The 23,001-nt window shown below is 47.1% G+C and overlaps 1 protein-coding gene across 6 annotated transcripts; it reads right to left on the bottom strand.

Moving 5' to 3' along the window:
* Positions 1–1,269: 1,269 nt before the first annotated feature.
* Positions 1,270–22,704, bottom strand: lrrfip1b (leucine rich repeat (in FLII) interacting protein 1b). Of its 6 annotated transcripts, XM_072379250.1 has the most exons (19): positions 22,217–22,704; positions 21,981–22,137; positions 19,468–19,554; positions 16,696–16,713; positions 16,461–16,508; positions 14,698–14,742; positions 14,540–14,590; positions 14,377–14,454; positions 14,260–14,295; positions 13,815–14,192; positions 13,519–13,611; positions 9,626–9,718; positions 9,200–9,292; positions 8,656–8,794; positions 5,899–5,948; positions 5,716–5,827; positions 5,561–5,640; positions 2,638–2,742; positions 1,270–2,496 (listed from the first exon to the last, which is right to left on the bottom strand). In XM_072379250.1, the coding sequence occupies exons 1-19, from the start codon at positions 22,246–22,248 to the stop codon at positions 2,386–2,388; spliced, it is 1,806 nt and encodes a 601-aa protein (XP_072235351.1). In that variant the 5' UTR covers positions 22,249–22,704; the 3' UTR covers positions 1,270–2,385. The 6 variants fall into 6 exon arrangements, with proteins under 6 accessions (XP_072235351.1, XP_072235352.1, XP_072235354.1 ...); XM_072379251.1 differs by lacking the exons at positions 16,461–16,508; positions 16,696–16,713 and having other exon boundaries at positions 22,217–22,703; XM_072379253.1 differs by lacking the exons at positions 14,698–14,742; positions 16,461–16,508; positions 16,696–16,713 and having other exon boundaries at positions 13,815–13,985; positions 14,067–14,192; positions 22,217–22,700.
* Between the last annotated feature and the right edge of the window lie 297 nt (positions 22,705–23,001).

The following is a 23,001-nucleotide window of genomic DNA, read 5'->3' on the forward strand; positions in this document are numbered from 1 at the left end:
AGGTTACCGTACTGCAGGTTACCGTACAGACAGGTTACCGTACTGCAGGTTACCGTACTGCAGGTTACCGTACGGCAGGTTACCGTACAGACAGGTTACCGTACTGCAGGTTACCGTACTGCAGGTTACCGTACTGCAGGTTACCGTACTGCAGGTTACCGTACGGCAGGTTACCGCACTGCAGGTTACCGTACGGCAGGTTACCGTACGGCAGGTTACCGTACTGCAGGTTACCGTACTGCAGGTTACCGTACTGCAGGTTACCGTACGGCAGGTTACCTTACGGCAGGTTACCGTACTGCAGGTTACCGTACTGCAGGTTACCGTACTGCAGGTTACCGTACTGCAGGTTACCGTACTGCAGGTTACCGTACGGCAGGTTACCGCACTGCAGGTTACCGTACGGCAGGTTACCTTACGGCAGGTTACCGTACGGCAGGTTACCTTATGGCAGGTTACCGTACTGCAGGTTACCGTACTGCAGGTTACCGTACTGCAGGTTACCGTACGGCAGGTTACCGCACTGCAGGTTACCGTACGGCAGGTTACCTTACGGCAGGTTACCGTACTGCAGGTTACCGTACTGCAGGTTACCTTACGGCAGGTTACCTTACGGCAGGTTACCGCACTGCAGGTTACCGTACGGCAGGTTACCGCACTGCAGGTTACCGTACGGCAGGTTACCTTACGGCAGGTTACCGTACTGCAGGTTACCGTACGGCAGGTTACCGTACTGCAGGTTACCGTACTGCAGGTTACCGTACGGCAGGTTACCGTACTGCAGGTTACCGTACCGCAGGTTACCGTACCGCAGGTTACCGTACTGCAGGTTACCGTACAGACAGGTTACCGTACTGCAGGTTACCGTACAGACAGGTGTTTTTAATAATCATCATCACGGTTGCTGAATAACAACACATCTGGTCACTTTTTACTTATGTTTAATTCTATTTGACCACAGGTTGTTCTTCCTCTAAAGATGAATGTTACATTTGTTCTACAGCGAATAAGCCATGTCTTACATGGTGCTATGAAATTTACCTCTGGTGAGGTCACACACTGTGGGTCCAAGGAATAACAGTCTCTGGCTTCAACTCGTTGGTGTTCAGAACGTTATTGTGAAAATGTTGTGGTTTTCTGAAAGAAAACCTCCTCTGTGGTCATCTGCTCTAGGATTCAGCTGCCTGTGATGACATACCTGACCCAGATCAGGTCCTGTGGACCAGAACCTGCAGTCGACTCATTCAAGACTCCAAACAACAGCACGGAGATGTTCCACGACTTTATTATAGTGCTTCCATCACCTGTCACACCGATCAATAAAACCCGGCCCAGCCCTGATCATACACCCAGACGTCCTAATCAATAGGACCCAGTCAGCAGGTACTCATCCACTCATCATCCATCCTGGCAACAAGGACGGTTCAGTTCTGTCAGACTCGGCCAGGAAAAAGGGACCAAACCACACTGATTGGTTGATTGATCGATTACAGACGTTTCCAAGCTGGTGATGTTACATCCTGACTGTCAGAAGTCCTGAAAACCAAAATGAAGACTCCTGGACAGTCCAGGTCCATGTGTCCATTTAGCCACGTCACCTTCTGCTGCCTGAACAGGACGGTGGCGGGTCCGAGTCCCACCGGGTCCAGATGGGTTCAGTTTAAGTATGTGTTTAAATAGTTTGAACTGATGTGTGTCGTACAGCTTCACCTGCAGGCTAAACTCAGGTAAAATAAGAAAGGGGAAATCATGACAACAGGTAAGAAAAACCAGGTCCAAAACTCTGTTCCAGACCAGTTTAATCTGGTTCGACCCAGTTCCTGACGGAAACCACGCCCCAGTGGTGGAGCAGAGCTCGTGCCACACTTTAAGAGACGGAGCGCTTGCTTTAACACTCCTGCAGCGCCAGGTGGGCGGGGTTTACCACAGTTTTACCACACATTTCTTTCTTTTTCGTCACACGATGTCTGACCATGACGACAGAAGAGCCGATGAAACAGAGGAGGGGAGGGTGGGGTTAGGTCTGATTCTGAGGTACCAGACAGGTAAAAACCACCTGATTCATCTCTCGTTACAGAAAACTGAATATTTTCTCTGAAATGAAGCTGCTGATGCTCTTACATTCATGAAAGCTGCAGCTGTGTAGCTGGGGGGGGCTCCTCCTGTGCTGCTTCTGTTTGAAAAGTGTCTCTACATTCACGGCAGGAATTCTTCAGAGACGGATCAGACCTGCGTTTCAGGACGTTTTGCTGGGTTTTCTCTGACTCCCCTGCTGACACACAGAGCGCACCCAGAGGGGTTAAGCTCGTTTCTGATGGTCTCTGTTGGATTTTCTGACCTCCAGAGACGCCTCCCATGGACCCCCCCCCACCCCAGAACGGAGCGTCACTGCTGGGCCAGCAGGGCGCTCCGGTTGGCTTTCATCTTCTCCAGGCGTTTGCACAGGTGGCTGTTCGTGGCCTCCAGCTCGTCGATCCGGTCCAGAGCCGAGCGGAGCTGCGGGGACGCCAAAGCAACAGGTCACATGATAGAAATCTAACCCAAAAACACCATCTTTCAAAGCAACAGGTCACATGATAGAAATCTAACCCAAAAACACCATCTTTCAAAGCAACAGACAGAAAGGGGCGCGCTCACCTCTCTCTGCAGTTTTCTCTTCTCCACCTTCAGCTCGTCTTCCACCTTCTCGCCGTTTTCCGACGCCGACTTGTAGCGACTCACCTGCCCCTCCAGACGGATCACCTGAGGAGACGGTAAAATGTTTGGATGGATCTAACCTGAACTCTGCTAGTAATGACAAGTGGAAGGTTCAGGACCTCTGGTTCTGGTGGTTGAAACTGGTTGAAGCTGATGGAGCGCCTGACGAGGTGTAGACTGGGTCAGGTCCAAACTTTAACCTTTAAAGACAGCCGAAGCCTTTGTTCCTTGTTCATATCTTTACGTTCTGCTGGTTCTTTTTCACGCTGCTCATCTTCCACTCTTTACCCTCCAGGATCCAGTGTTTCTGACCTTTCTATTTCACTTTAAAAACCGTTTACCTTGGCTTGCCTCCAACACTTCCTGCTCTTTTTTACCGTTTGTTCCTACATCAAATGTGAGCTCAATATTCAGGGGAAGCTGCTTTTTCTTGGCCTATCAACACAATTTAATAACTAGTGAATAGCGTGAAGCTGCCTCACCTCAAACCGATCACGTGATTTGGAGTATTAATGCACGCTGTGCTCAGTCATGTCCCTGTGAGGCGTCATATGTTCAGATATTTGTGATTAGGGCTTCAACGATTCCTCGAGAAACTCGATTACAAAAAATGATCGAGGAATTTCCTCTGCGTCGAAGCCTTATTTAATTAAATCTAAAGCTCACGTTACAGCTGCTCAGTTACATATTCAGCTGGGCCAGATTCATAAATCAATAGATAATAGAAAACAAATTTATGTTCTGAAAAATAACCAAAGTTTATTATTTATTTTTTAATTTGGTCAGATCTGACAAAGGCAAATCAAAAATGCACATAATAAAATCATGAAAATGCTCCAACACCCACGAAGCAGCAGCTGCTGCAGCTCTTCGTTGGGCCGTGCATGCTGGCAGAACTTTAATTCTACTCGTACAACTTCAAAACACAACAACGATCTGCATTATGGGGTTAATGTTGCTAGGTAACCCAGTGTTGCATTCACAGTCCGTACTACTGTAGGAATTTATTCCATCAATGTAGAAATGTCTGAAGGTTAGGGTTAGGGGTTGATGTACAGAGGGTTAGGGGTTAGGTGTTGATGTACAGAGGGTTAGGTGTTGATGTACAGAGGGTTAGGGTTAGGTGTTGATGTACAGAGGGTTAGGGTTAGGTGTTGATGTACAGAGGGTTAGGGGTTAGGTGTTGATGTACAGAGGGTTAGGTGTTGATGTACAGAGGTTAGGGTTAGGTGTTGATGTACAGAGGGTTAGGGGTTAGGGTTAGGTGTTGATGTACAGAGGGTTAGGGGTTAGGTGTTGATGTACAGAGGGTTAGGGTTAGGTGTTGATGTACAGAGGGTTAGGGTTAGGTGTTGATGTACAGAGGGTTAGGGTTAGGTGTTGATGTACAGAGGGTTAGGGTTAGGTGTTGATGTACAGAGGGTTAGGGTTAGGTGTTGATGTACAGAGGGTTAGGGTTAGGTGTTGAAGTACAGAGGGTTAGTAGTTGATGTACAGAGGGTTAGGGTTAGGTGTTGAAGTACAGAGGGTTAGGGTTAGTAGTTGATGTACAGAGGGTTAGTAGTTGATGTACAGAGGGTTAGGGTTAGGTGTTGATGTACAGAGGGTTAGGGTTAGGTGTTGATGTACAGAGGGTTAGGGTTAGGTGTTGATGTACAGAGGGTTAGGGGTTAGGTGTTGATGTACAGAGGGTTAGGGTTAGGTGTTGATGTACAGAGGGTTAGGGTTAGGTGTTGAAGTACAGAGGGTTAGTAGTTGATGTACAGAGGGTTAGGGTTAGGTGTTGAAGTACAGAGGGTTAGGGTTAGTAGTTGATGTACAGAGGGTTAGTAGTTGATGTACAGAGGGTTAGGGTTAGGTGTTGATGTACAGAGGGTTAGGGTTAGTAGTTGATGTACAGAGGGTTAGGGTTAGGTGTTGATGTACAGAGGGTTAGGGTTAGGTGTTGATGTACAGAGGGTTAGGGTTAGGTGTTGATGTACAGAGGGTTAGGGTTAGGTGTTGATGTACAGAGGGTTAGGTGTTGATGTACAGAGGGTTAGGGTTAGGTGTTGAAGTACAGAGGGTTAGGGTTAGTAGTTGATGTACAGAGGGTTAGTAGTTGATGTACAGAGGGTTAGGGTTAGGTGTTGATGTACAGAGGGTTAGGGTTAGTAGTTGATGTACAGAGGGTTAGGGTTAGGTGTTGATGTACAGAGGGTTAGGGTTAGGTGTTGATGTACAGAGGGTTAGGGTTAGGTGTTGATGTACAGAGGGTTAGGGTTAGGTGTTGATGTACAGAGGGTTAGGTGTTGATGTACAGAGGGTTAGGGTTAGGTGTTGAAGTACAGAGGGTTAGGGTTAGTAGTTGATGTACAGAGGGTTAGTAGTTGATGTACAGAGGGTTAGGGTTAGTAGTTGATGTACAGAGGGTTAGGGTTAGGTGTTGATGTACAGAGGGTTAGGGTTAGGTGTTGATGTACAGAGGGTTAGGTGTTGATGTACAGAACGGCAGACGCCGGGACCAAAAACAGCGAAAATAAGCAAATGCAGCAAAGCGAAAGTAATGAGAGGAACAGACAGAAGACGTCGAAGGTGTGGGATCATTTTACATGAAAAAACTAACGACAACATCATGGTGTGTGTACATTGTAAGATGGAGCTGGTGCACCATAACAGCACAACTTTCTGTTGTATATTTATAATCGGGCTTTAAATAAGCAAAGAATGTTTTATCCGATCACTCGATGGAATATTCAATAGAATACTTGATTACCAAAACATTCCACAGCTGCAGCCCTATTTGTGATCTTGTCTCTAATGGTGCTGAGCGGCCTCCTCCTTTCACCCGCTGCTGCAGATCAAATCAAGCTGACACACTTACGTTCTGCTCCAGAGCTGCGACTTCCTGTTCCGACTTCACCAGTTTGAATTTGAGCTCACTGATCTGTCTGTTGGCGTCTCCTGAAGAAAAAACAAACTGAATGTGTTGCGGATTCTTCAGCTGATGGAGAGCAGAGTTGAAGAGGAGGAACTCACTCTGCAGGTCCAGCAGATGGGGGCCCATCCCGTTCTCCAGACTGCCTTCCTCTGGGTTCTGGACTGCGTCCGCCCCGTTCCTCTGATCCAGCTGAGACTTGAGCAGCCGCACCTGTTCACACAGATTTTAGACACCTTCCAGAAGATCTTGACCTGCTTTGAGCTGCAGACTTCTCACGTTACCTGGTCCCGTAAGCCCTCTCTTTCCTCAAACAGCTTCTTCAGCCGCAGCTCTGAAACACAGAAGAAAACTGAATGAAGCTTCTGCTCCTTTAACTTCAGGATTAAAAAGTCTGCGTTTGGACGAGTAAAAACCAAGTCCAGAGGATCCCACTTTATCAACCTGATGAGGATGCAATCTGAACAGTGATATTCTGCGACACACTCAACACATCCCCTTCACCGGGAGACTGGACCAAAGCCAACATGAACCCTGAGGAACTCCATCACTCCGTCAGGGTCTGATATAAAGTTCAGCGTCATAGACCTTCAGGTACAAACATTACATTCAGATTTGATCCAGCATTTAATCATTTCATCACCTAAATTACATGAAAATCAACCCAGTTATTTCAGCCAATTCTAACCATGGAACCAGTCCAATAAACAAAGTTCGACCAACATAAAATAACACGGTAAAATGTAAGTTGTATGAAAACAAAACAGACAAACTCAGCGTGGTACAATCATTACATTCAGATTTGACCCAGTTTTTAATTATTTTATCACCTTAATCACAGATTATTGAACTGAAACAACCCATCAGTAAATATAAATCAAAGGGAATTATTGGGGAAATTGTATAAAAACAAAAAATAACGATATGTTGCTTACCTTTGATGTTGAGAGACTTATCTACTGATAAAACATGATGTGAGAAGTTACATTGGTCTTTTTATTGATCCAGATTTATTTGAACACGTAAAACAACATTAGCTCAATCATCTGAGTGAGTGAATCATCATTAAAGCTCAGTTCCTGAGATCACCAGCAGGTGGCACCCATTCTGCCCCTGAAACAGCAGAGGAAGAGCGGAGCTTCCACCCTCCCTGCTGTCCGTGGTCGGTCCCGTACTTTGGTTTCAGCTCAGGCGTCTCCGGCCGCAGTCTGCTGGAGGACCTCTTCTTCGCCAGCCTCCTCGCAGCTGTCCATGTCGGTGGCCGACAGCTCCCCCAGAGAACCAGCACTGGACCTGTCTGCGAGCGGCCTTCCTTCCTGCAGGCTCAGCAGCACCAGCTCTGGAACAGCCATAGCTTTGATTTCCTCTGCCGTCTCCTCTATCAGCCTTCTGACCTTTGAACTTTGTCCAACCTGAGAACTTGACGACACTGTTTGACTCCTTTTCAGCTCCTTTGGCTCTTTGGCAGAAGCTACGAGGTAGCTCTGACTTTCCGTCATGGCTGTGGTTCGGAGAGGTTCAGCGAAGTACGATTCAATGAAAACAAACTCCTTGGAGCTGCTTTCCACCACTGCATCAGCAGGACTGGCTCCTGGTTCTTCTGGACGGGATCCAGGGTCCACCTCAGGGTCCCTTTCTTGGACATCTTTTGTTGGAGGATTCTGAACAGCTGAGCAAACTTTACTTTTGGACCCAGTTGATTCTTTCCCAGAAGGTGAACCGACTCGTTCTGATACTTGCACACATGTAGGATCTGGTTTGGTTACGTCAGTCTGGGACAGTTCCCCCCCTGCATAGAGTCTGGGATTCATCTCAGGGCTGGTGAATTCTTTTCCACCTCCATCATGATGAACAGACGCGTTCTGCAGCGTATTCTCCAAATTTGAGGTCCACTGGTGAAGCGAGATCAGGATTTCAGAGAAGATTCTTGACATTTCAGCCACTAAACCCTGATTATTGACTTGTAGCGTGCCTTTAACCACCCCCTCCAAACAAGTCCACATTTCCTCTGGACCAAAAAGTGTCGCTGCTGTAGTTTCTGGACTTTCAGGGGAACCTCTGGGAAGCTGAACACCTCCACAGCCTGGCTCATGAATCCTCTGGTCCTCCTCAGGTGTGGAATCATCCACTTTAGGCTCCTCCTTCTTAATGATGACGTCTTCACCTCCTTCAGACTCAGTGTTCGGTACAGAGTCCTTTTCCTTCCAGCTGTTCCCTGCAGTCCTAATGTCGTGTGTTTTATGCTCAGCTGGCAGATCAGGAGCACCTTCCTCTGAGCTTCTTCCACTGCTGCTCATGGCGCCATCTTTCTCCTCTGGAGTAGATGCTTGTTTTTCAGGGGATGGAGCCTCCTTTACCAGAACCCCAGAACCATCTGGTTCTTGCTTCACCTCAGACAGATAGTTGAGTTTTCCAGCAGCCAAAAGACTCAATATGATGGCTTTGTTATCCAGGATGATGTCATTAGCAGGTCGAGGAGGAATCAGTCTGGATTTCAGAACTTTCTCGGTTGAAGCTTTGCGAACAGGAATAATTGTCTTGTCACATTTCTTCATCCATTGTTTCTTCACGCCTTCATTTTTCAGCAGGTTTTCATCCACTCCAGTAGATTTCTTGGTCGGATCCTTTTCACATGCCTTGTGCTTTGGTTGCTGGTTTCTTGTTGCCTCGACTCTCCTCAGACTTTTCTCAGCTGCGCTCAGCCTCTTTCTGGGCTGCCTGCTGTGGTTGATATCACTCTGAGGGCGTTTCCTGCCTTCTGCTGGCCGCCACTCACAAGGTTTCCCTGAAAATTCATGAGGAGAAATTGGAGGACACCGCAGACATACAGGATGTAAAGATACGTGTAGAGAGGGTGCGAATTAACCGGGGCGATGACAGATGGAGGTTCTGATCACAGAAGAATTACAGGAGGATTTTTGTTTTGATCTTCTGTTAAAGGTGCTGAAAGGTTCTGATCAGACATGCACTTGTTACAGACACAAACTTGCATTTTAGTAGGTTTTACAAGAACAAGAACTGTTAGCTGAACCTACACCTACCCAGCATGCTCTCCCTGCCGCCGTGATGCGGCTCCTGAGCCAACAGGGAGGCTGATTCTTCGCTGACATCATCCTCGACCACGCCCACCTCTGTGTCCCCGTTGGTGTTGAGGTCAGGGGACACGACCACTCCGTGTTTCTGTTTGGCAGACAGTCGTTGATCGATCAATAACCCCAGAACACCCACAGAAATGTAAATATCTAACCCTGAAACCATCAGTTAACCACCGGTAATCCAACAGTACAGCTCTGGAAAAAGACAACGAACAGAAAGGTCATCTGGACCTTAGAGAGTTTTACTAGGATGAAGTCATTTTCAGTTTTCATTCTAAGACTAAAACTGAGTTACTGAATTATTTGAAATAGTTTGGAACTTTATGAAGTTAAAACTTGTTTGTGAAGTGAATTACAATGAACCCCATCTTAATAATTCATTTCATAAAACTGCGTTTTGCTTGCAGATGAAGCCGATGAGGTTTTCAAGGTTTCATTTATGATTCAAAGTTGGCTGGGAACATGAAGTGATCCCAGGACATCTGAATACCTTCAGTACATCTCTCAGTCGGACCACCTCGTCTCTGAGCCGGTCGCGCTCAATCCGAACGATGTCGGAAATTTCTCTCTGCCGCTCTAACGCCTGAAGGAGGCGGCCGAGGGAAGAGGAAGGAAGGAGTTAGTGAAGGGCAGACAGCGAGAACAGGAAACAGGTTAGAAAAGCTTCAACATTTCTCAGAGGCAGAGCAGAACTTTGTGGTTCTGAAGTGTTTGGGTCAGTTCTGTTTCTCCAATCAGAAAATTAAAAACATGTTTCTGTGTTAAATAAACTTAGAAACATCATTTATGAAGCTGTTTCAGCTCATCAGTCTGAGACATCACTTTGGATCCTGTCAGGGACCAGTTTATCTGAGGCACTGCACCAAAGGTTCTGCCTTTGGAAACATTAGAAACCCCCTAAGTCTGCAGACCATACCCCAATCTTCTTCTCTTTCCACTGCAAAGCCTCCTGCAAGTCTGCAATCTCCTGACAGTAAGTGCTGCTCTTCAGACGCAGATCAGACACTTCCTGACGAGGCGGGACCAGTAGAGACCGGCAGGAGTCAGTAGAGACCGGCAGGAGACAGTAGAGACCGACAGGAGTCAGTAGAGACCGGCAGGAGACAGTAGAGACCGGCAGGAGTCAGTAGAGACCGGCAGGAGTCAGTAGAGACCGGCAGGAGACAGTAGAGACCGGCAGGAGACAGTAGAGACCGGCAGGAGACAGTAGAGACCGGCAGGAGACAGTAGAGACCGACAGGAGTCAGTAGAGACCGGCAGGAGTCAGTAGAGACCGGCAGGAGTCAGTAGAGACCGGCAGGAGTCAGTAGAGACCGGCAGGAGACAGTAGAGACCGGCAGGAGTCAGTAGAGACCGACAGGAGTCAGTAGAGACCGGCAGGAGTCAGTAGAGACCGGCAGGAGTCAGTAGAGACCGACAGGAGTCAGTAGAGACCGGCAGGAGTCAGTAGAGACCGACAGGAGTCAGTAGAGACCGGCAGGAGACAGTAGAGACCGACAGGAGACAGTAGAGACCGGCAGGAGTCAGTAGAGACCGGCAGGAGACAGTAGAGACCGGCAGGAGTCAGTAGAGACCGGCAGGAGACAGTAGAGACCGGCAGGAGACAGTAGAGACCGACAGGAGACAGTAGAGACCGGCAGGAGTCAGTAGAGACCGGCAGGAGACAGTAGAGACCGGCAGGAGACAGTAGAGACCGACAGGAGTCAGTAGAGACCGGCAGGAGTCAGTAGAGACCAAAAGGAGACAGTAGAGACCAAAAGGAAAAGGAAAGGGAAGGAGGAAGAAGAGCGGCAAGCGGAAGCAGTTAGTGTTAGTATTAGCTCCTTTAAAGCCACACATTATTCAAATCTAAACCTATTCAACATTTTTTTCCATGTTTTGTCTCAATTTTGACCAAAAGACCAACAGACAAAATGAATAAACATCATGTTTATGCATTTAGCAGACGCTTTTATCCAAAGCAACTTACAGGTAGGCATATAGGGTTAGGGTTGCCTAAGGACCCCTACTGGAGGTAGTGCCTTTCATGCAGGGGGTTTGAACCCAGGTCTCTCACCACTACACTATCCAGTCCCTTCGAATAACATCACGTCTTTGACAGTGAAGACAGATAATTTATCATAACAGGAAGTGACATCATCCAGAGGAAGTGTGTGGATATCTGGAAAGGTCTCCCTCGAGGTTTACCTCACATAGATGGAAAAAAAAACTTTCACTCATCACTTCCCATTTAAGGTGATCAAACCAGTTCAAAACAACTGAAATGTTGTTTTAGCAAAAACCAAAACAACTTGTTTGATATCAGTCAGAGAGCTCCGTTGGTGAACCTGGGAGTAGGTTAAAGCTTTAACGACAACCCCTTCTTACTTATTCATCATTAGATTATTGGTCTTCAGAGGGATTTATAATAACTTAACATCCACTGCTTAGTCAGAGCAGCTACAGGCTGTTCTACATGCGTTTCATTATTCCTGTTTTCATTTGTAAAACAGGATGGTACAGAACCAGAAATCACTGAAAGAGGAAAAGAAACGGTCTAACTTTGGTTAGTTTTGTAAAGTAAGGGGTGTGTTTCAGTGCTTCTTTCATTAAAATGTGGCAGAATATGAAATAGAGAGATTTTGACTTATGTTTGAAACTGTGAGGAGCAGAAAGGTTCCAGGTGGACAGCATCACGTGAAGTATGGACAGAGACACTGCAGCAGTATGTAAACAGCAGGCAAGCTAACTGAAGCTAACGACAGCTGTTCACCAATCGGGTGCTAGTTCATGCAAAGAGAATCTGTGGAAGTCAGGAGCAGCCAACTCAGGCTTATTCCAGTGAGATGCTGGATATTAATCTCGTTCTGCCTCTGTCACGGTAAGAAAGCGTCTATCTGTATGTGCTAACGTTACATTATCGGCATGTTTCTGAGAAAGATGGAGGTCTCCAGGTACAACTGTTTAATGAGGTTAATATATCCAAAATGTTTAAACGCAGTAATTAACGGTTCACATGCATTACTACGAGTTACGCTAAACATCTCCGGCTTGGTCCATTACTGTGGATGAGAAAGCATTGTTTGCTAGCATCTGCTGCTAACTTACAGGTAACTGCTAACTTACAGCTAACTGCTAACTTACAGCTAACTGCTAACTTACAGCTAACTGCTAACTTACAGCTAACTTACAGGTAACTGCTAACTTACAGGTAACTGCTAACTTACAGCTAACTGCTAACTCACAGCTAACTGCTAACTTACAGCTAACTGCTAAACTGTTTCCCTCTGGGATCAATACAGTAACTCACTGTATCTATATATAGAGCTAAATTTCACCCGGACATCGTCCATATAAACACTTCCTCTTAGCTGCATGAGCTAATGGCCGCCACTGATACAGCATTTTATTTCATTCACTTCCTCATTAATTTGCTGGAACATTTTAAAGCTGAAGACCCCTTAATTCAGGATATAATTCAGATAAAACATGTCTGTTCTCTAGTGGTGGTGAGAAGAAACAAGACAATTTCATTTTTTTTATCTTGTACCATAACTGTTCCACAGCAATTTCCCTCGGGATAAATAAAGCTTCTTGACTCTTGAATTTGATGTTAATGTAGGACTTTCAGCCTGTTATATTCAGAGGAAGGGTGGTTTAGGGATTAAAGTTGCAAAAATATAACCATTTTATCCACTTTGGAAGACTTTAATCAATCTGAGGATCACCTGTAGTACTGAGTGCGGGTAGATTGTGTTCTCAGCGTGTACTTACCATGTACTTAGCGTGTACTTAGCGTGTACTTAGCGTGTATTTAGCGTGTACAGAGCGTGTTCTCAGCGTGTACTTAGTGTGTACTTAGCGTGTACAGAGAGTGTGCAGAGCGTGTTCTCAGCGTGTACTTAGCGTGTATTTAGCGTGTACTTAGCGTGTACAGAGCGTGTTCTCAGCGTGTTCTTAGCGTGTACTTAGCGTGTACAGAGCGTGTATTTAGCGTGTACTTAGCGTGTACAGAGCGTGTGCAGAGCGTGTTCTCAGCGTGTACTTAGCGTGTACTGAGCGTGTACAGAGCGTGTACAGAGCGTGTACTTAGCGTGTACTTAGCGTGTACAGAGCGTGTTCTCAGCGTGCATTTAGCGAGTACTTAGCGTGTGCAGAGCGTGTACTTAGCGTGTGCAGAGCGTGTACTTAGCGTGTACAGAGCGTGTACAGAGCGTGTACAGAGCGTGTATTTAGCGTGTACTTAGCGTGTACTTAGCGTGTACTTAGCGTGTACAGAGCGTGTTCTCAGCGTGTACTTAGCGTGCATTTAGCGAGTACTTAGCGTGTGCAGAGCGTGTACTTAGCGTGTACAGAGCGTGTTCTCAGCGTGTACTTAGCGTGCATTTAGCGAGTACTTAGCGTGTGCAGAGCGTGTACTTAGCGTGTACAGAGCGTGTTCTCAGCGTGTACTTAGCGTGCATTTAGCGAGTACTTAGCGTGTGCAGAGCGTGTACTTAGCGTGTACAGAGCGTGTACTTAGCGTGTACAGAGCGTGTACAGAGCGTGTACAGAGCGTGTACAGAGCGTGTACTTAGCGAGTACTTAGCGTGTGCAGAGCGTGTACTTAGCGTGTACAGAGCGTGTACAGAGCGTGTACTTAGCGTGTACAGAGCGTGTATTTAGCGTGTACTTAGCGTGTTCTCAGCGTGTACTTAGCGTGTACAGAGCGTGTACAGAGCGTGTACTTAGCGTGTACTTAGCGTGTACAGAGCGTGTTCTCAGCGTGTACTTAGCGTGTACAGAGCGTGTACTTAGCGTGTACAGAGCAGGAAGTGTGCAGTAACTGACCGTCAGCAGCTCCTCGGCGTGTCTCAGAGTCTCTTTCATCTCTTTGAAGTGAAACTGCAGGACGCTGTGAGCCTGATGCTCGTGCTCAAACTCCTGAACAGACACAAACACAGAGTCATGAGGGGACCATGTGACCTCAGAGGGCCCCCTACAGGCAGGGAGCTGTAAGTGCAGGAGAACGGATCAGAACAAGAGCAGCCTGCAATCAGGAGTCTTCATGAACCCAGTAATGTTTGTCTGAGGCGGTTTCCAGCAGCCATTGGGTTCAGAACCTGTGATCACAGAAAAATAATGACCTTTTTGGTGTCATCACAGCGCCTCCGGGCCTCCCACAGCAGCTCCTCCATGTCGCTCAGCTCCTCCCTCAGAGTCTCCACCTGGTACATCAGAGTCGTCTTGTCGTTGTGCAGCTGAGCGTTGGAAACCATCGCCCTGCGGTACTTCTCCTCCACCTCCACCAGGGAGTCCTGATAGCACCAGAATTCAGCGTCATTAGGTGTTCCGACACTCGTTTTCCCCAGAAACTGGAATCCAAGGTTTCGCTGTACCCTGATTTCTCTGATGGACGCCTCGGTCTCCACAGAGAACGACGTGTCGCAGCTTCCTCGGCGAGACGACGCTCCACCAAGTGAGGCCAGCGTGGCGGCGGACAGCGTGGACGCCGTCCTGGAGCCCTGACAGAGACCACTTTATTTAGGGCATTTATTTCTCTTTACAGGTGAGAAAAGAGAGCAGACCAACCTTATCGAGGAAGTCTTTATCCGTCCTCTCCTCCACCTGAACACAAACACAGAAATACTCCAAAAAACAATCAAACCTTGATTTATGTTGTGAACAGAACCAGACAGAGGCGCTCACCACTGGGCTCGCACGGGCTGAACTGGCCCTGGAGGAGGCCCGGGACCCAGAGCCCAGAAAGCCGCTGTAGTCTGAAGGCTGGGGGAGGAAGAAGAGGAGAAAGAGAGAAAACCATCACCAGACTTCACAAGGAACAGGAACAGACCTTTTTACTGACGCTTACCTTCAGGCTGCCGCGACTCCCCACAGACATGCGCTCCTCATCGTCCGACATCTACAGACAAACACAGAGTGTAAGCAGGTAAACAGAAGCAGGTCCAGACTCTGGAGGGAGCACAGCTAAACAGTCCGAAGAGGGAAAGAAGAAGATTAGATACAGACCGAGGTGTGTCTCCGTGAGAGGCGAGAATACCGCTCACTGTCCTCCTGGAAGGCCACGAAGAAGAAGAAGAGACAGGTTATAGAGAAGAAGAAGAGCTGACTGATGAAGCACATGCAGAGCCTGACAGACAGCGAGCAGGGATCAAACACAAAGTGCTGCACATGGGAGGGTTTAACTTAAAAAGTGGGAACAGAAAATGTGAAGCTTCAAGTCATCAAGTCAGACACTAAAGTAAAAAAATACACCGAGAAGAGAATATTTCATCAACTTAGAAATATTATGAAAAAATTTGAATAAACGAAAAACTTTCAAAATTGTTCTTTTTAAATTAACATTAAAAAGGAAAACATTAAATAATGTTTAAATAAAAGACTGAAAAGACTCGAAATTTAAAATTTATAAAATGGAAGTTACCTAATTAAATTAATAAAAACTATTAAATTAAATAAATAAAAAAAATCAAATATAAAACTAAAAGTTAGAATAACATAAAAATATCAATTAAATTTGAAAAAGAAACAAATTATTAAGTCATTATATGAACTTTAATGTGATATTAGCTGAAAAAAACTTTCAGGAAATAAAAGCACATCTAGGAGCGTGCACGTGAGCAGGAAGCAGAGACATGAGCGTGCACGTGAGCAGGAAGCAGAGACATGAGCGTGCACGTGAGCAGGAAGCTGAGACATGAGCGTGCACGTGAGCAGGAAGCAGAGACATGAGCGTGCACGTGAGCAGGAAGCTGAGACATGAGCGTGCACGTGAGCAGGAAGCTGAGACATGAGCGTGCACGTGAGCAGGAAGCTGACGTGTCAGACAGGATTAAACCAGCTGCTTAATCCATGCATGAGTGTGTCTGAGCGCATGCAGAACAACAACAAACAGAAGCTGCTGGGCCGACTCGGGCAAACCGGGTTCTGGGGACCGGCGGCGCCGGGTTCTGGGGACCGGCGGCGCCGGGTTCTGGGGACCGGCGGCGCCGGGTTCTGGGGACCGGCGGCGCCGCTCTCTGCGCTCACCGATAGGACGAGACCCTGCACCAATGAAACCAGACCTGCAACACGTCCTCTGGGTCCAACAAAGATGTGGAATACTGATGGGTCTGACCACAGCACACGTTTCCACCGTGTGACGGTCCATCCCAGACGCCTCCGAGCCCAGAGAAGTGGACGAGGTTAACATCAGGCTTCTTTCCTGCACAGTAAAGCTTGTGAATGGAACTCTGTATTGTGGTGCTGGACAAAGGTTTCCACAGTAATCCCTTGTCCATGTGCTTCTATCAGCTGCTGATGAATGACGGTTCTTGATGTCTGAGGGGTCAGAGGTCACGGGGTCCTTCTGAGGGGTCAGAGGTCACGGGGTCCTTCTGAGGGGTCAGAGGTCACGGGGTCCAGCTTAGGCTCGCTCCCTCGTCCTTTACACTGAAACTCCTCCAGGTTCCCTGAATGCTTTAAAGGTGACTCAGTAAAGCCTTTTTACTCACTGATACACGAGGCAGGCTTTACTGTGTCAGTTTGTACCAGTTTTACCTCATTATGGGTTCTATGTTAGGTTAGGGTTAGATTCTAAGCTGGTGTTTTTAGAGCATGTTGCAGGTCTGAAATGTAAAAACAGGGTAAGTTCTGATTAAAAGTCCTGATTTCATTCGTATAGGACCAACTATTTTAGAATGAATTTACATGTAAGGAGAAATCACAGGATAGCTCCTTTAAACCGGCCAGCGGTTTGCACGAGTCGACCAGCAGCTGCCGCAAAATCCTACCATCCACTGCTCAATGTGACCCCACTTATTATCCAGACCATAATACTTCTGCCAAGGAGGAGGACAGAGGAGGGTTAGAACAGATTCACAGAGGAAACCGTGAAAGCTCTCCTTCAGGTTTGCTTGTTTTGATCTCTGATCAGTCAGTAAACTCCACCCAGCCGGCGCTGCCAGAGAGCAAAACAAGCCCCCGAGGGAGAGAGAATTTAAGGTGGAATGAAGGAATAAGTCATACCTTGTGACTGTGGAACAGCTGCAGGAGGAAGAGGAGGAGAGAAGCTTAGAAAGCAGAGAGAAACATCAGTAAACATCCTTCAGCCACCCAACGACCCTCATCTGTCACCACAGCTGGAACAAAGATGGACCAATAACGGCGCCCTCATTCCCCGCCACTGAGGTGACGTTCTACACAGCTCACAGGGTCACAGGGTCACTCAAACATCCTCCACCATGTTAGGTGTCCGGAGAGAGACTTCTACGTCATACAGTAAATCCCAACAGGAGAAAGGGCTAATAAAACAATTCCAGAAGAAGACCAGCTGACCCAAATAATTCCCTCTGTGAAACCCTACAGCGATCTGTACAAAGGCCTTTTAACGTCACACATCTCCACATTACTCTGCCTTTGTGGGCTGAAGTAGTAAAAGCACCAACCAATAAGAAGCAACCAGGAGCAGGAAGAAGGAGTTTTACACCTGCTGGTGACCTCAGACGCCCTGATATCTGCTCCCAGGAGCAGGAAGAAGGAGTTTTACACCTGCTGATGACCTCAGACGCCCTGATATCTGCTCCCAGGGGCAGGAAGAAGGAGTTTTACACCTGCTGGTGACCTCAGACGCCCTGATATCTGCTCCCAGGAACAGGAAGAAGGAGTTTTACACCTGCTGGTGACCTCAGACGCCCTGATATCTGCTCCCAGGAGCAGGAAGAAGGAGTTTTACACCTGCTGGTGACCTCAGACGCCCTGATATCTGCTCCCAGGAGCAGGAAAAGGAGTTTTACACCTGCTGGTGACCTCAGACGCCCTGATATCTGCTCCCAGGAGCAGGAAAAGGAGTTTTACACCTGCTGGTGACCTCAGACGCCCTGATATCTGCTCCCAGGAGCAGGAAGAAGGAGTTTTACACCTGCTGGTGACCTCAGACGCCCTGATATCTGCTCCCAGGAGCAGGAAGAAGGAGTTTTACACCTGCTGGTGACCTCAGACGCCCTGATATCTGCTCCCAGGAGCAGGAAGAAGGAGTTTTACACCTGCTGGTGACCTCAGACGCCCTGATATCTGCTCCCAGGAGCAGGAAGAAGGAGTTTTACACCTGCTGGTGACCTCAGACGCCCTGATATCTGCTCCCAGGAACAGGAAGAAGGAGTTTTACACCTGCTGGTGACCTCACACGCCCTGATATCTGCTCCCAGGAGCAGGAAGAAGGAGTTTTACACCTGCTGGTGACCTCAGACGCCCTGATATCTGCTCCCAGGAGCAGGAAGAAGGAGTTTTACACCTGCTGGTGACCTCAGACGCCCTGATATCTGCTCCCAGGAGCAGGAAGAAGGAGTTTTACAGCTGCTGGTGACCTCAGACGCCCTGATATCTGCTCCCAGGAGCAGGAAGAAGGAGTTTTACACCTCAGACGCCCTGATATCTGCTCCCAGGAACAGGAAGAAGGAGTTTTACAGCTGCTGGTGACCTCAGACGCCCTGATATCTGCTCCCAGGAGCAGGAAGAAGGAGTTTTTACACCTGCTGGTGACCTCAGACGCCCTGATATCTGCTCCCAGGAGCAGGAAGAAGGAGTTTTACACCTGCTGGTGACCTCAGACGCCCTGATATCTGCTCCCAGGAGCAGGAAGAAGGAGTTTTACACCTGCTGGTGACCTCAGACGCCCTGATATCTGCTCCCAGGAACAGGAAGAAGGAGTTTTACACCTGCTGGTGACCTCACACGCCCTGATATCTGCTCCCAGGAGCAGGAAGAAGGAGTTTTACACCTGCTGGTGACCTCAGACGCCCTGATATCTGCTCCCAGGAGCAGGAAGAAGGAGTTTTACACCTGCTGGTGACCTCAGACGCCCTGATATCTGCTCCCAGGAGCAGGAAGAAGGAGTTTTACAGCTGCTGGTGACCTCAGACGCCCTGATATCTGCTCCCAGGAGCAGGAAGAAGGAGTTTTACACCTCAGACGCCCTGATATCTGCTCCCAGGAACAGGAAGAAGGAGTTTTACAGCTGCTGGTGACCTCAGACGCCCTGATATCTGCTCCCAGGAGCAGGAAGAAGGAGTTTTTACACCTGCTGGTGACCTCAGACGCCCTGATATCTGCTCCCAGGAGCAGGAAGAAGGAGTTTTACACCTGCTGGTGACCTCAGACGCCCTGATATCTGCTCCCAGGAGCAGGAAGAAGGAGTTTTACACAATACGTCACCTTTAAATTCAAATGGAAAGTATCTCATGGCTCAAATAAAAACCAAACTTGTTCCGAATAATTTTCCAGTTTTGTTTTAAAGAAAGAAAGAATAAAGTGAATAAACGGTCACAGCTGACATTATTGGCTGTTAAAGGCTGCCGTACAAATCAGCGCCATAAACATGGTCCAGAAAGCAAAGAAAAATGAGCTGAACTGAGAAGCCATATCATCTTAACGCTGAGTGACATGAAATCAGCTTTAACAGCCTCTCTGCTTCCAATCGATTAATCGGCTCATACCTGCAGCTGATCAACCCCTTTGATCACTCATCAATAAGCAGTGTGATCAATTGGATGTGTGAATAAAGTTTGGCAGAGATCCGACTCACCCCAGCAGCACAGCCACGTCCAGCTCAGTCTCACCAAGAGTCACTCAGCGTGACCTTTGACCTGTGCTCACATGACCCGGTCAGCTGAGGCTTCGCAGCCTCACTCTGTGCTTTTATCAATCAGCCCTTCGATCAATACGGCTCACAGGAACACATTCATCCAGCCACTGATTAAACAGCAGCCAATCACAGCTCATACTCCACCAACGCCCTCTGACCTCCTTCTGTTGTTTCTCCAGCTCCTTCATCCGGATCTCTCGGGCCTCAGCTCGCGCCGCTCGCTTCGCCGCCAATCTCGCCTCCGCCTGCGCACAAACATGAGCATGGCGCCAATATCACCGACCGATTACTGTTGTGCATCTGTGCAGTTCTTGTGTCTGCCAGCTGGGGGAGATGAACAACTGAGGGAGAACTTAAACTTCGGGGTGATTTCCTGCGTTAACACACCTTACCGTCTACATAAGGTCACACCTGAGATCACAGACCGACACCTGCCCGTTATTTCATCATTTAACGGGTAAAGATCAGCAGGAGATGGCCGGATAAAAGAATAAAAACATCTAAAATGTTACAAAACAAGAATTTATACAAAGATTATCCGAAAATCGTCAGAAGAATGGCTAAAAAACACAAGAAGAAATTGCTAAAAAAATTAAAGTTAAGAAATTTTAATCAATTGCTTAAATAATTCAATAAAATGACTAAAGGAAAAAATTAAAAGAACTGAATGTGAATTAAACGTCAGGTTCCTCCAGCAGGGGCGTCTCTGAGGGAAGAATGTCCTCTTCCACATGTCACCATGGCAACCACGCTGCTGACATCATGACACCTCCAGACAGGTTGAGTCAGCTGGTCCAGAAACAAATAAACAAAGCGAGGATGTCGGTCCGCCTGCAGGCTGCAGCCTGAGCTGGTTCGGTGGCTCCTTTGGGGGCTCGTCCGGGATTTACTCCCATATTGTTATTATGAAACGTTTGCAGAAATAATTGTTCATCTGATCGATGGAAAAAGGAATTTTTACAGAATATTTCACCTTTAATCATTAATTGTTGGTATTTTACGTCATATCTTGGTTAGGTTTTTTATTTCAAACAAATAATCTAGAATAGTCTGATTGTGACGTAAAAAGACGCCATTTCTCTGTCCCAAAGGCAGCAGGCGGAGTTCATTCAGAAACTCCTTCTGCGTACATTTTCATTAACACACATATGTAAACAGTTTGCTATAATTATGATAGTAATAGTAACAATGAAAATATAAAGGCGTATTAACTGCTGTAACTGTGACGTTTTACATCAGACAGGTTATGGAATTATATTTAGTTTTAGGGATGGGAATTATTAAGAATTCAGCAATTCCGGTTTCATTATCGATTCAGTTACTTATTGGTTCTCGATTCTCATCCAGTTATATAGTACAAATATAGTACAACATGTAACCCTATATATCCAACTCTGCCTCACTCTTGCAGTCCTAATATCAGGACTTAATATCAGATTCCTACAGTATGTCTTTCATTAATAACATTATTAGTGTTGTTGTTATTAATAAATGCTCTACTGAGACTCATGGGAGGTGATGAAGTCTATATTAAAGTCTCCACAGTTATAAATTATTGTCTTATTATTAACAGATTGTACACTTTATATCTAATAAAACACAAAAATAAACCTGCAAACCATTCACATTTTAAAAACATACAACACTACTTTGGATTTCTTCTTCTTCTTTGGTATCAGTGTTTCTCCCCAATTTTACAGAAACAGAAGAATCCTTTATAAATGTTCTGTAATGTACTATAAACTTTTACATTTCACCAGCTTGTTTCTCTTATATTTTGTGTTTTTTTTTTTAGCATAACCACAAAAAAAAACAAATGTTTTTGGTTATCAGTTCAATCCCCAGTAAAATCCCAGAAAAATAACCAACAAAAGTTTCTTGAAAGTTTCTTTTATCCATAACTTTCATATCTTTTCAAAAGCAGCGGTGCTTGTTTTGTGTAAACGATGATGATGAGTGTGAGCTGGTCATGTTGTGATGTTGAGATGAAGATTAATGCTGTTGCTGAGGATTAAAGGATGGAGGTCACACACAAAAACACACTCCCAGTAGGTCAGCAGGGAGGCAGCCCCCTCTGTCTCTCCCACACCAGACTCCAGTGAAAAAAGGCCCGATTTAAGAAGCATCCAGTCTGACCGGTTTCCATGTTCCAGCTCTGACTGAATGCAACCAAACCAGTTTGAGTGAGTTCACTGTGGATGAGAGGACACCGAGCAACAGGGCGTGGCCCTCAGAACCAGAACCACAGAGGCAGAGGAGGCTGTGGAACCAGAGCACTGATACAGGAGAGGGTCTGTTTGTGTTGTTGTCACCACAGAAGAAGAGGAGGAGGAGGAGGCATCACATTCCAGCTTCAGTATGTGGGGCCAAACAGAGACACTCTGTTCCCACAAAACACTTCATCACCACCTAAGAGTCACCTGTTCTGCTTCATCATCCACTTCTGTCACAAATGTTTGGACAGAATTCTTTCATTTTTATTTTTTAACACTTTTTAAATGTTTACAAAATCTATTTTATTTCACCTGAACTTCATTTTAACTCTTTATGTTCCTTGTAACTGCGGTTGTACTAAATATATAAATATTTAGTCAGTCCAGTGATGCGCTCTAATAACTAAATCTCAGGGCCCCCATCGCACCTGCTGTGGCCCCTCACAGGACTCCCTTACCTCTCGTGCAATCTGGTTCAGGGCATCGTCCTCCGCCGTCAGCTTGTCCCGGTTCGGGATCCTCTTCCTGCCGGGCCCCTGTGTGCCCATGGTTAAGGAGGTTTCAGCCGAATTATCCACCGACCCCCCCTGCTGTCCGGGACATGCGGCTGAGGAGCTTCAGCTCCGGAAAATTTCAAGATAAATCTATTAGAATTTAAAATCAGTTTTTTTCCAACACAGTTCGGTTCAGTCACCTTGTCTCGGTTCTGGATCCTGAAGCCCTCATCGCTCAGAGGTTTAGCGGCAGTCGGATTGTCCAGAAAGGTCTGCTGTAGTCCGAAGCTCCCAGACCTGCTTCCTACACTGTGGGAAACTCCAAATGAACGAGTTTCAGGGTAAAACCTGAGAATCTGCCGCTCACAGTACACCTGAGAGGCTGCGGCCGAGTAACCGCTGCAGATAACCGATATTAGCGCGCTGCCGCATGTCACCAACCGGAGCGGAAAACCAGCAAAAATCACCCGCAGCGTCTCGGCAGTTTGTCGCCGCCGTTCGCATCCTTCGATGAGGAGAAACGGTCCGTCGAGTCGTTAATCCGCCATCTTCAGTCCGTCACTGCAGAACAACCGAGGCTGTCTATTCCGTGAGCGCGGTCAGGCCGTCAGGTGAGCCGCCGCAGGTGTGCCTCTCCCGGTCCGAGAAGGCATCCCGACACCGCAGACCGCAGTAGAGGCGGAGGGGAGGGAGGAGGCGTTTAATCCAGCTCCCGGAAATGTTCCTACAAAATAAAAGACCGGTTTGTTTGTTCATCCGCCCATTTCCTACACCCGCTTCACGTGGTGTTATTCAAAGGGGCCACAGTCTCTCCGTTAGCCAAAGGGGCCACAGTCTCTCCGTTAGCCAAAGGGGCCACAGTCTCTCCGTTAGCCAAAGGGGCCACAGTCTCTCCGTTAGCCAAAGGGGCCACTGTCTCTCCGTTAGCCAAAGGGGCCACAGTCTCTCCGTTAGCCAAAGGGGCCACAGTCTCTCCGTTAGCCAA

Source organism: Leuresthes tenuis, unplaced genomic scaffold (assembly GCF_036924035.1).
Source record: "Leuresthes tenuis unplaced genomic scaffold, fLeuTen1.0.hap1 SCAF_1, whole genome shotgun sequence".
NCBI lineage: Eukaryota > Metazoa > Chordata > Actinopteri > Atheriniformes > Atherinopsidae > Leuresthes > Leuresthes tenuis.

Excerpts from the sequence above, each read along its gene's own strand:
- lrrfip1b (XM_072379250.1), bottom strand. The coding sequence starts at position 22,248 with ATGAGGGCTTCAGGATCCAGAACCGAGACAAG. Across the intron at positions 9,719-13,518 it reads ACGCCGAGGAGCTGCTGACG|GAAGTGTCTGATCTGCGTCT; the intron begins GTCAGTTACTGC and ends CCGCCTCGTCAG. Across the intron at positions 2,497-2,637 it reads AGAGAAAACTGCAGAGAGAG|CTCCGCTCGGCTCTGGACCG; the intron begins GTGAGCGCGCCC and ends GCGTCCCCGCAG.